The sequence below is a fragment of the Prunus mume genome, linkage group LG8 (genome assembly GCF_029339155.1).
Source record: "Prunus mume cultivar Tortuosa linkage group LG8, ASM2933915v1, whole genome shotgun sequence".
NCBI lineage: Eukaryota > Viridiplantae > Streptophyta > Magnoliopsida > Rosales > Rosaceae > Prunus > Prunus mume.
The window spans coordinates 11,509,305-11,522,883 of record NC_142705.1 but is presented as its reverse complement, the minus strand read 5'-3'; the positions used below and the strand labels follow the sequence as shown (position 1 = coordinate 11,522,883).

Here is a 13,579-nt window from a genome sequence, read left to right as displayed (position 1 = left end):
ATTTATAATTGAATTTTCTGTAAAAATGTCACATGAACTTATACCTCAGTTTCAATTTGTCACATTAAAGAAAAATTTAAGAGAAATGTCACCTTAATTTTTCAAAATCCATGATTTGTCATCTGAATTTAACACTATCCAATTTTTCATACATTTTAAAGGGTATTTCAGTCTTTCCATTTTCAAGAGTATTTTAAAAGAATAATGTTATTCTTACCATATTTGTATACCACATCTCTATATCATCTTATATGACAGCTGAGGTGGACAGCCACATTAATTAAAATTATTTATTATTTATTCCAACATTTGTTTTTCTAATTGTCTTAATTAAAATGCACTTCATTGATTTAAGAATAATGTTACTCTTACCACATTTGTATACCACATTCTCATACCACCTTATGTGGCAGATGAGGTGGACAACACATCAATTAAAATTAATTTAAAGTTTTCTTTACTTTTATGATTTATTGACACTTTTTAATTAATGTGATTATCCACTTCATCTGTCACATAAGATGGTATGAAAATGTGGGATATAAATGTGGTAAGTGTAGCATTACTCTTGATTTAATTGATGTGTCATATAATATGGCCATGCCACATCATGTGGTATAGAAATGTGGGGAAAAAATGTGGTAAGTGTAGCATTATTCTTTTAAAAATAGAAAAATAGTTATATAAAAAATTGTATATAAAAAAAATCCCACCTTCTCCCATCCCATGTGCGGCACTGGCGGCTTCGACCAACCCCGCCCACCTTGAAATTTATTACCACTTCTTCCTTCTCTCTCAACCATGGAACACCTACCCTCCACACACAAATTCCCTTGCCCACCCAAAACAAATCCACCTTTTTCGTATTATTTTTTCTTTTTGGTATTTTTCCATTTGCATATTGAAAATTTGTGGAGAGAGAGAGAGAGAGATAGATAGAAACAAAGATAGAGTAGGGGGAGGGGGGGGGGGTCTTGTGCAATGTGTTTTAGGGGAAGGTGGGGTTAGGATGGGGGAGAAAGGGAGAGATGTATAATTTTTCTCTCTTATTTTTTTGAAAATGGAAATGCTAAAATACCCTTAGAATGGATGGAAAATTAGATGGTGTTAAAGTCAGATGACAAATCATGGATTTTGAAAAATAAAGTTGTCATTTTTTTTTTTTAAAGGTGACAAATTGAAACTGAGATATAAGTTAAGGTGACATTTCTACAAAAATCCCTTTATAATTTGAAAATTTTCTTTTAGGGTTCCTTTGATGGATTTAGATAACATTGTAGGTTTTATTTTTTATTTTTTATTTTTTTACTACTACAAATTATATGCATGCAAGATTTGAATAAAAGAGAAAAACAAGTGGGTTCAAATTACTTATTGCATTTAGTCATTTCAAATGTACTACATCATTAATAAATAAAAGATCAATGGGTATGAACATGGTTATCCACAAAAGTTTTTTGGTGCCGAATTTAGTGTCAATATACTACTTTAGTATATCAAGACTAAAACGTAGCTTGCTTCTATATATAACATGTTTATTTATTTTCTCATATATTCTAGAATATGATCTGTGTTGTATCATGCCTCCCTCACTCGGTCTCTCCCCTGGTCCCCTCTCTCATTCTTTCCAGAAGACGTCTCTGATTTAGTAAACCCTGATGATTTATTTATACCAGAAAACTAAGATGAGACACCATAAGAAGCTCAAAATTCTGAAGGCCGAAGAAATAAATATATAAAAAACTGCACGCCAAGGAGAAAAGTACACCAACATTGACGACCTTGACTGACTTTGTCACACCTGACCCTACTTCTGAATATTTGTTCAAAATATATAAAAATATATTAAAGAAGCAAAATTCTTGGTTTCTCTCGTCCCTGGGGAGACAGCCGGCTAACGATACTGAATAAATAGTCACCAAATATTTTATCACAAGAAAGACCAATTCAAATTCTAATGGAAAAAAACAACTGAAAAGTCACCAAATAATTGGCCTTTTCTCAACCAACATTACTATATAAATGTCTGCAACTCTTTTCAGGTTTTCACTACTCACTTGCTCGATAATCTTTCAGAAACATCAGAAATAATTAAGGGAATAAAGATGATGAGTTGTAGCAACATGATGAGAAGGCATTTGGAGTTGCAGGGTCCAAGGCCTAAACCTCTTGTGGTGAGCAAGAATTCAAGGCAGGAGATGAAGAAGAAGAAGCAGCAGCAGCGGCCGATTTCGTCAAATCCAGTTATAGTTTATCTGATTTCACCAAAGGTTATTCATGTGCAGCCTCAAGACTTTATGGATCTCGTGCAACGGCTTACCGGAAATAATAATAATCAAGGTTAACTTAGTTGGCCATGGATGCTAGGTTAAGAAATTTGCTTTGCTTCTGAGTTCTAGGTCTTGCTCTTTCTTCTAAGTGTGCTTTCTTGTTTGATCAGCCATGAAGAAGATCACTTCAGTGAGAACCAACAGAAGCTCAACATAGATTACTTCTTGCATAGATTACTTCTTGTATACATTATAGCTTTTGACTTTGATGGATATATACACCATATTTTTTATATTATTTATATGTTTTTGTATGTGAATGTTAACTGATCAGGTTGATTCTTGTTTGAATGTTATTCGAGCTCGGTGGATTTTGAAATACCATAATAGAATATGGTAGGAAGAAACGGTTTTCCAAATATTCTGGACTCAAATAACATTCAAACAAGAATTTTGAAATACCATAAATAGAATATGTTATTCCAAATATTCGAAAGGCGACAATGAAGAATTTTGAAATACCACAAGCCACATTAGAATTTGACAATTAATCTCTAATACATAATCCGAAGGCGACAATGAAGAATCTTTAACATGGTCTTAAAACTCATATTGACAAACGGATGCTTTGGGAGGAACCCACCTGATTGAATTAGCCCGCCATTAGAGCTCCCCAAAACAGACGTTGATGTAGAAGAATTAGGACATTAAAACTCAGCACATATTTGTTGATGCAGTAATTGTCAAAAAATTTGTTAAGCAAAAGTTGCATGTTTCAATTTATTTGGTCCAAACAAAAAAGGAAGAAGCTCATTTTCATAAACTAATTAAAAGATTTAGGATTTGCCTTGAGAGGGAAGTTATTGTTGAAGAATGTAAAGTTCCACCTTAAAAACTTGACTGAATAAATTACAACTTATAATAAGTGGTTCCACTCTTAATCACACTGAGGTTTTTTATGATAAAACTCCACACCTACTGACTTTTGTAAATGGTTAAGTTGAGGACAATATCAGTGTTGTTAGTAGTAGACCACTGACCCATCTTTCTGAAATTTAACGGTTATTTTCACTCTCTATATAATATACCCAACTAGGACTCTAGAGACTAGAGAGTAAAGGCCGTAACATTTTCCAAGGAAATTTTAAAAGAAAGAGACTTTGGAAGTTTCAGATTCCATTAATTTGGATTGTGACTTCAGACCGTGACAGCGCGAGGGAGATAAACGGTCATTAACGTCCGTGAGTTTACGGCGTCACCTTCAGGAGGGAAATTCTAAATTGTTCAAACAAAATTTGTCGAATCTCATAACTTTGCCGCATTTTCCCACCCTTTCTCTCTCTCTCTCTTCTATTCTCTTCTCTTCTCTCTGCCCCTTCGGTTTGCCCTAGTATCTGGGACTGGGATTTGATTTTTGGGGCAAATCGATCGAAACAATAGAGATTGATCTCGTTCGACGCTACGCTGCACTGAGAGCTCTTCTTCGTCAATGCTTTTGCTCTGGAGATCTCTTCTTCACTGAGGTTAGACTCTCTGGTTCTAAAATTGCAAGATTTTGACGCAATATATGCTAATTAGTCGATTAGGGTTCATTTCGTATTTGATGGTAATCAATTTGGGTTATCTGGAATTTGAATCGGATTGCTTACATACAGATTAACTGCTGAATTGGTGAACGAATCGTAAAAGTCGTTTCTTTTTTTGGTAAATTTCTGTTAGTTTAATCCTTGTTGTAATAGCTAGCTGGGACTTTGAAGGGTTTTGTTGCCTTTGCTTATTGAATCGATGCTCTAACCATATGTAGGACCTGAAACGACCTTTCGTCAATCGTGTTTGAGACCAAGATATGGCGAAGGTTGCTCCACCTGGTTCTCTACCTTCCACTTCCATGAAGATTGGTGGTGGGACTTTGAAGGCTGGTGCAACAGTGAAAAGAAAGACACCATCTGAACTGAGAGTAAGTTGTTGAACCATTGGGCTTGTTTTTCTCCATGAATTGTTGTGTTATTTTGCTTGCCGAAATCTCCCCTCCCAGGGCTTCACATTAAGTGGGATTCGCTACTGCACTGGGTTATGGACAGGCGATTCAGTTTACGATACATTCTGTTAAAGACTTAGTGCTATATATAGTTATTGTATGGTGATATATCTGCCTATTACAAACAAAAGATTATGTATAGATTAGTACTCATTTTTATTGATGTGTACTTTCAAGAAGCTTTGCATATAATTCTACAGGCAATGTAGTTAAGAAGGTTTTCATTTATAATGTGTGCATGACAGGGAGAGCAGCGGATGAATGCAATGGAGATTAGTGATGAATCTCCAGCTCCTTTGCTTGGTTCCACAAGGTTTAATTTCTCTATTTATTTTTTAGTTTAGTTTTGTAAATCACCAACATGTGTTCCTTTTGTTTTTTCCTTGATCTCATTACTGACATGTCTTCTTAATGTAACACTAGTGAGGTGGAAAATGGGCTTAAGAAACCAGAACTGTTCAGGAATCCTAGATACACTGACATTCGTATGGATGAAGTGTATGCTGCAAAAAAATCTAAGTTCAGGACTCTTTCTGGAAAAGAGAATGCTAAGGTTTGCACATAATCATAAAAACCTTTTCCCCTATTATTTTACTATTAAAATTTAACCGTTGTTGGGCTTATGCAAAACTACCCTATCATTGTGCTTAGGGAAATATTTCAGTGGAGCAACCTAGCAGCCTGAAGAATGTTTCTGTGGTCTCAAGTTTGGTTTCCAAGAGAAAACACCAAAATTTCAGGTGTGTCTTTCAGTACTATGCCTACCTAATTAATGACAAACATGCCATTGTTATTTTCTTATCAATTCTATCTTGTTTCTCCAAACAGTCCAGAGACTGTAGCTTCTGATAAAAACACTGAAAATGGTGTGGCGCAAGCTTTTCAAACAATTGGAAAGTGTAGTCAAAGTACTTTCCGTAGTGTTACTGAGCTTTCATCAGGCGGAGACAGATTGTCTGGTTTTGCAACTGTCGATGTGGTAAACTTAGTAGAATTTCCTTTTAACTACATAATCTCAAAGAATTTTTGTTAACGATTCTGCACTTATTTTACCAGGATAAAGCGTTAAAAGGAATGGCTGCCCATGAATCCTCAGTCACCACTGGTTTACCTGCTTATTCTTTTGAAAGATGCCGGGATCTTACATCAACTGGTTCAGGCAACTTTTGCTTACCTGGTGCAAAGGTTCCTCTGGATTTTACTTTGAAAACTAGTATGCGGGTGGTGTCCTCTTCCCCAGTGAATTGGTTAGTATACAGCTAAAGCTGTTATAACAATTTCTTTAGATTCCACAAAAAAAATTGCTGATATAGTTGGAAATTTACTTGTTTCATTCCTGATAGTTATCTTGAGTTTGTATCTCTGTGTTCTAAAATTTTGTATTTATATAGAGTTGCTAACAAAAAAGGTCCTTAAAAAAACAGTTTGTTTAGTTTCGAGTACTTAAAGACAGGATCGCTACTTTTGCATTCTTTTGGTTTGTTAATCCATCCCAATGCACAGTTAATTACTTGTGCGCATGCATTAATCCGTCAACCAAGATAATCTGTTATGCAGGTTCAATAAACTTGAAGACTGGGTCAAAATAAGTGACAAAAAAATATGAATTATTAGCAGATATTGGCTAGGCGTTGGTGTCTTAGTCAAATCATCAATTTATGCTTGTGAATGGATTATATGAAAATACTATAATTTTAATCCTGTGCCCAGATGCAAGTGCCATATTATTTCTATCCATACATTAGTTTTTCATTAGTAAAGTAATTATATATATATGGACAGTGCAGACATGAGAAAACTAGTCATTTCATTTTGTTTAGAGGGTGTCCCTTGCACATTCTATTCACCTGTTACACCCATTTTGTGCTAATGCATTGCTTATTTCCATTAGTTTTTCATTGGTCATAGTTGGCAGGATGTTTGTAATTAGTTCATTCATTTTGCATTTTCAGGATTCATAGGTCAGTAACGTGCGGAGCCTACACTACTATGCCTTATCTCAAGTTCCAGTCTAATTCTTATGAGGATCAAAATAGGAGCCACAGCTCAGGGCTCACATCAACTTCCCAAGTCATTAGTTCTAAACTTCTACATTCATGGGTTTACCCTCAATCTACGCTACCACCTTCTCTTATACAAGTGTTGACCTCATCAACAGCTGAGGGAGGTGCGCCAAATATATATATATATATATATTTTGCAAACTGTTTTGATTTTCTCCTTTCTTTATTTTCCTGAAATTGTCTTATTATCAATAGTTTTACTTTTACTTTTGCAGCGGAAATGGAATTCTTAAGAAAACGACAGGTAGCATGGGAGGACTCATTTCAAAGTCTTTACTACATGCTTCGCAATGGGACCTGTAATATCTTTTATGGTAATTACTTATGCCCATACAATGTGTTTTTTCAAGCCACTTTTATGTGTGTTTATATATGTAATACTTTTTGAACTCTCTTAATTTATTATTTATTGATGTACAATTGTTCCTCTACTGCAAGGCTCCTAGCCTTCTTCTAAGAGTGGGGATACAATTAATGAATCATGCCTTATGTAACATACAAGGATTAGTTTCTCCCCATTTTTCAGTCTCTGCTAAATCTTTTTTTATGTTAGCTTTTGCATATAACTATAAATCATCATACACAAAACAAGAATGTCTTATTTCATTGATGTAGCTTCAAGAAGGCATAGACTTTACTTTGTGGAGCTAAACCCTCTTTATTTTTTCCATATGAACTCCACACTGATTTCTATTTTCATTTACAAATCTTATAGTGTGTACTCCATATTTTGTGGTGATGTTCACTGGTTCTGACGTCGCTGGAGGCTCAAAACGCTTCAACAATGCTTATATCTCACAGTCAACAGGAGCCTTGCGATCATTGTTAAGAGAGCATGTAAGTTGCGAGTATTATTATTATTTTTTAGAAGTGTACTCATCTTAATTGTATAAATGTTCACAGTTCTCTTGTTATTTTTGCCTTTTTGTTCTTTAAATCTAATGTTTCAGGCTGAGGATGGCCCTTGTACTGTAGTGTGTAACCTTGTCTTTGTTGTGTGTATTTTGTGTATCATCTGAGTATGGACCTTGTACTGCTTTCTTTGTCCTTTTTTCTATGTCTTACGTTTTTTCACTGTACAATATTGGCATCAGGACGTTTGTTTCTCTATGCCTCTTTGCCGTTCTAAAGTAGAGCAAGTCGCTCAAGAAGTTCTTATTGAGCTCTCAGAGATGGAGAAGCAGAATTTCAGCCAGGTTAATATCTGTTTTTTCTTTCCCACATATCACTCTTTGTTGTTGTTTTGCTTATTTTATTTCAGGCCTGGTGAGGTCATGAAATACCTTTCTCTACTTTTTGTGGGATATGGTGAAGATTAGTTGCTTCATTGTTCTACTGAGTCGCCAATACTGGGCAGCAGTTGTCTGTTCTTATCCACCACTTGATAATATAAAAACTTTCGACAGTTTCAGAGAACAAGAAAAGAGTAGTCTGAGAGTCTTACACGTTTTTTTTTTTGGACAAAAGTCTTACACTTGATAATGAGGTTTGTATCATTCCACTATTATCTTTATAAAGATATTGGTTGGAAGGATGATCACACATGCCAAACCATATGCATTGGTCACGTCCTCGTGCCATTTCCAGCTTGACATGTTTTAAAGATCCTTTATCTGCTTAACTTATTTGTGCCTCCATTGCAAATTTTGCAGACTCGGCGCTCGAGTTCCTTGTCTGATATAGATAATACTCCGGAATCATTGCTTGTTTTCAGTGGCAATACGAACGTACATGGTCTGTTCGATATTTTGTTAAATTATAGGTATGTAATTGTAAAAAGATAACTCTGTTGTAACCTCAGCCACTTGGTTTTCAAATTCCATGTATCTGGCTAAACTGATTAAACACTTATTTGTTATTTATTATCTTCTCATTTGATCTTGCTTTCTTCTGGTTACAATTCAGATCTTTCTTGACTGTCTTGATGGGAATAGATGTTCCTGTATTATATTCACCTTTGCCATTTCAGAATGCTGCAATTTCTTCTCCAGAGGTGGGTGTGAAAAATGTTTGTGGTTCCTTAATAACATTAATTGTTATGCGACGGAGATTGTAGCATACTATGTCAGCATGTCTTGTTGCCATCAAACTGAATTCTGTATCTGTTTGAGTATGTGCTTTTGGGAGGAGCTTTATGCTTGCCACTGCCAATGCTATTAGTAACTATTAGAGTCAAGGCATGATTTATAGCCTTCACCGTATCATAGATAATGACTTACTGGGCCTATGTTTTTACCTAATGGAGATCCCAGACCTGTGCAGAGAACAATTCCCACCGTTTTGTCATGAATATGCTAACTTGCCTTTTCATTATGTTGAATTTTCTCTGAAATATATTTGCAGGTTAAATGCATGGAATTGAAAAGACCGGACCATATTGTTGCTCCCAATAAAGGATCCATCATTAATGATGATGGATCCATTAAAAGCTCATCAGCCGGTCTCTGCTCAAGTGTTGAAATTAAGGACGCATATCTTCCACCATGGATCATTTGCAGCCTATGTGCCATAATGGGCTCTGAAGGGAAAAGCTTTGAGGCGAGGTAAACATTAGCGTAATTTTCGTTTCATATGAACCCTTACATACTAGTCTGAATTTAGAGATTTTCTTTGTTTTAAGTAGTCTGAATTTGGAGCTTACTCGTGGCTTTACTTGATTTGGGTTGTTTCCAGCTTTATGAATGAACCTACCTCAAACGGTTTGAATGTTGCTATAGAAGCAGTTCCTGAGAAATCTGATTGTCAAGATGCGGCAGCTGAAGACTTGCAAGAAAGCACTTATGCATATGGTATTCCAGAGCCACTGTTACTCCTTACTTGCGCATGGGATTATTGGAAACTTTGAAGTTCTCAAATGGTTCTTATTCAGCTTCTCTTTCTTCGGCTTTAGAAGCCGACTAGAAATACAATAATTTATTTTCACAATGTTTCTGGCTGATTTCAATTCTTTAATTTTAACTAATTGTATGTGCTTTGATTTGGTCTAATCTAATTTTGGATGGCCTTGTTTTGGTTATATAAGATTTGTTTTACCAATTAAATTGTGCTACATGAATCCTGGAAATATGGCAATACATGCTGCATGATTAATGGTTTTATTGACAAAGAATTATCAGCAAATGTACTATAATCTACGCTCTTGGAATGCAGTTGCAACTTCATATGCATTGACAAACTTACGACCATATCGTAATAGTGCCGAAAAAGTTTCAACTCAGGACGATTGTCCGAAAAAAGTTTCATAAGTTTTTGGTTGTTGCAGTGGATACTAAATACGTTACAAGATTTTATGACCTTGAGGAGAAATTCTTGTTGTACTAGAAAGTTGGTCAAGTGACCAGCATTAAGGGGCTGTATACAATTTTTGCATGCAAGATTTTGCGAACAAGGTTATGTTTTTAAGGTTTCTATTTGAAACTAAGTAAGAGAGGAAGGGGTTCAAGCTGAGGGGCAACTCCTTTTGTGTAGCCTGTTACTCAAAATTCGACAACAAAAACACCTGTTGGCACTTTCAACATAAGTAACCCTGGGAATGGCAATATGGAAATGCTCCTGAAAAGGCAGGGCAAGAATTGATTTCCAGAATCGATCTTTATGATTCATGGTTCGATGGTGAGTAATCTTGAGTTCCAGCTAAGGGTGGGGGTATTAGGCTATCGTTATGTTGAGCTGCGTTTGCTAAAGTTTATGAGTTTCCTACTTTAGTCAGGGCCAGGCAAGTGCCTAGTGAACCTAATACTCGAAAAATGGGAACAACAAATAGGTAGAAGCTCATTGCCTATGAGATTTGAACTCAATTTTCCCCCATGCCTATGAGATGCACTAAGGCAGGAGAAAGAAAACACTCAATGCCATTATATGCTAAAAAATGATAGAAATACAACAATGTCTAATGAATCAAATTAGTGTCAAAATTGTTCTTTTCCTCTCATTCTGCTGGAGGCAAGATTAGTTCCAGTTTGCTCAGTCTTGTGGTCCCTTTCCTCTAGAAAGAGAACTTGAAAGCACCAGCCTTCGAATCTGTAACTGAATCCCAGAAGGATGGTTTTTTCTGTTGGCTTTCTTCTCTTCTGCCTTCTGTGTAAGATGATCAATAGTACCAGGAAAAGAAGCCTCAATAGCACTTTTAAACTTATCATACAAATTCACCCGATCTCTCGTTCCAGATACAAGAGTGCTGGCATTTGGCCTCTTAAGAAAATCCAAGACATTCAACAAATTTCTCCTGCAAAACATAAAAACCAGGTAAGTTTAACCATAAACCTTTCTATGTTCCAAAACAGTGGATTTTATGAATGGGGAATGCACTGCACATCCTCATCCTGCCATACGATGTTGAAGAAATATAACATTAATTTTTTTTTTTTTTTTGCATGCTATGTATTTGGGTTCTTTTTGGAGTTTCATTTTAATCTAGAGCTGTAAACATCTTACTACATGTTTTGATTTTTTGATAAAAAAATTATACTTTCTCCCGTATCCTTGAATTCAAATACCTACACCACACAAATATCTGTTATCTAACATCCAACTTCCTCCCTAAGCGAATATTTTACAAAATAACAAAAACGCAAAAGTAGCTGAACTTCTTAATTTCTTAGAAATGTCAGGTCAAGGATACACACAACCCTTACAATCCACTGGCTTTCCTTCAGGCCTATTAAAAAGATACATCTCTCAATTTGGAAATCCAATCTTTACATGACCAAAGATGCCTCTTCTTCAGGCATCTTTCTATAAACTAATCTGTTTTGATTTTTCAAATATCACTAGTGGATACTTGAAATTACACCTAAACTTCAGCTAAATTCGCCCATATTTTCCTATGGCTTTTTGAAAACAGTGTTATTTCCAATTTGCTCTTTTAATACATCGTAACACTAATCCTAAACTTCAGCTAAATTCGCCCATATTTTCCTGTGGCTTTTTGAAAACAGTGTTATTTCCAATTTGCTCTTTTAATACATCGTAACACTAATCATCAAAATAGGGCTCAGAAGGCCATATTAACATTATTTGACCAGCTAATAGGACTAGTTATATACTACCAGTTTACGATTCTTACAAGAAATGCAACAGAAAATATGAGAATTTTCAGATTAAAAAGCATAACTTACAGAAAATCCATACCTGCTAACATAATTCTGTGTAATGGCAACTGATTCCTCCAAGTTGATCACCAAATGCCACCATCCTTGAGGTACAAAAATCACCTCCCCCGCCTTACAAATGCACTCAATAGGCTTCCTTTTCCAAGTCTTTGCTGCACCATAAAAGTTCATGAACCATTCAATTATTGAAACAGGACATGCCACCTCTGCACCATCTGGACTGGGATGCACCCCTGGAGGAACCACATCAGGAGGAAACAATACCCACTTCTTTGACCCCTTGATCACCGCATTCCAAGCTGAAGTCGAATTAGGATCAATGTGGAATGAGGAACCTGATCCAGCTGGTCCAATTATAATCCATCTGTAATCTGGCCTCTCACTTCCCAAGACACTAAATAAGTCCTCCCTAAAATACACTGGAACTTCATACTCTGAACCCAATATTGCAACTTTTTCTCCAAATTTTGGGTCAAATAGATACAGTGGCCTCTCTTCCCTCGCCAGATCAGCATACCTAAAATACTCCCCAAGTTTCATCTCCACTGGCCCAACTGAAAATTGTACATCACCACATTCCTGAACCAAATAATCTCTATCCCACTTCTCCAATGCAACCCAATTATCCATACACCCTTCCAACAGCACCGGCTTATTTGGTTCCTCAAAATCAGAAATGAATTCCTCAACCGAAATGCCCCTTCTTCGGATTATATTATCTCTTTGAAGCCATTCAGGTTTCATTTCGAGATTTGCACAGAGCCAACTCTGAAAGAGATAGTCAGAATAAAAGTCTCTCACTCTCAAACCCGAAACACAGATATTAGACTCATCAAATGAAGGGTAACGAGCAGCAATGTAAGTAGATTTCCATGAGCCATTATACAAAAGCCTACCCTTTAGATTATCCAACACAAGGTTCCTCCAAAGGGGCTCATGGTTTGCAAAGACATAGAAAGATTTGCTCACAGAGGCCAAAAACCCCAAATGGGCCCCACCCAAAAACCCCAAAACCTCAAGAACAAGCTCATCTGTTAGGGTTTGGAGATTACCTAAGCCAGTGTTCCTTGAGTTGACAGAGCCTGGGCTGAGGTAGAGATTTCCCAGTGGTTGAACCCCATGTGATTGTGATGGGGCGGAGGCTTTAAGATTAAAACCTTCCTCAACATCATCACCATCTTCTTCTTCCTCTTCCTCTATATCTTCTTCCTGCTGGTATATTTCGGAAATGGGGTTTTGTTTTGTAGAAAAACTGTTGCTTCTTTTGTTGTTTTTGCTGTTGTTTTTCTTATTTTTCCTTATGATTTTGGTCCTTCTGGACAATAAGGTTTTGCAGCTAAGCATTGGAGAGCGTTTTGTGGCGCTGCTGAAACAGAAGAATGGCCGAGCGATGGGGCAGGGTTTTAGATTGGCGCAGTTAGAAACGCATTTCTTTAGGGCCGGTAACGTTTTCAAGGTCCGTTTTTTACCAAAAATACATTCGGTGGTTTTCATTTTCAATTGAATTTTTTTTCTGAAAACAAATTCAAACTTATGTAGTAAAGTTGAAAACACCAAATTATCGTTTTCATTTTCTACCCTTGGTCTGATTGATTTATTTTCTTTTTTTTAGTCTGATTTTTCTTTTTAATTGTTTTTCTTCTCAATTTTCAGTTTTTTCATTCCACTTCATTATTTTATTTTGCTACACCAGTGTATATTTATTTTAGGATAAAACCATCATATATTATTCAATTTTAATTTATTTTAAACTAAAGATAATAAAATTTTATTATCTAGGTTTTTCTAAAATTAGGAAAAAAAAATATTTTTATTATACATTTTTTATTGTTTTAATAATTTTAGCCTTTAAAATATCAGAATTTAAAAAAATATATATTTTTTTAGGATAGAAATTAGCAAAAATAACTCACATATTATTATTATCAAATTATCCTACTAAACACGTTTTCACTATTTTTTTTCTGAATATGTTTTTCAATTAATCTATCTGACGCATTTTCGATCTTGAAAATGCAAATTCGTTTTTTTGTTTTCATTCTTAAAAAATATTCTCAAAAAACGTTTTGTTCTTTTTTGTTCTTTCTTTCCTATTAT

The 13,579-nt window shown here is 35.5% G+C and overlaps 2 protein-coding genes across 2 annotated transcripts; one reads left to right on the top strand and one right to left on the bottom strand.

Moving 5' to 3' along the window:
• The first annotated feature begins 3,590 nt into the window (after positions 1-3,590).
• LOC103339570 (downstream neighbor of Son) lies at positions 3,591-9,407 on the top strand. Its single transcript, XM_008242887.3, is given in 16 exon segments — positions 3,591-3,793; positions 4,075-4,227; positions 4,554-4,621; positions 4,732-4,861; positions 4,960-5,048; positions 5,137-5,287; positions 5,365-5,555; positions 6,261-6,475; positions 6,587-6,685; positions 7,087-7,208; positions 7,466-7,567; positions 8,024-8,133; positions 8,277-8,364; positions 8,715-8,914; positions 9,045-9,169; positions 9,172-9,407. Coding segments are annotated over 15 exon segments (1,902 nt in total). The 5' UTR covers positions 3,591-3,793; positions 4,075-4,116; the 3' UTR covers positions 9,273-9,407.
• Positions 9,408-10,203: 796 nt separating this feature from the next.
• On the bottom strand, positions 10,204-12,932 carry LOC103339569 (transferring glycosyl group transferase). The gene is given in 3 exon segments (XM_008242886.3): positions 10,204-10,430; positions 10,433-10,596; positions 11,502-12,932. Coding segments are annotated over 3 exon segments (1,563 nt in total). The 5' UTR covers positions 12,827-12,932; the 3' UTR covers positions 10,204-10,356.
• Positions 12,933-13,579: the final 647 nt, after the last annotated feature.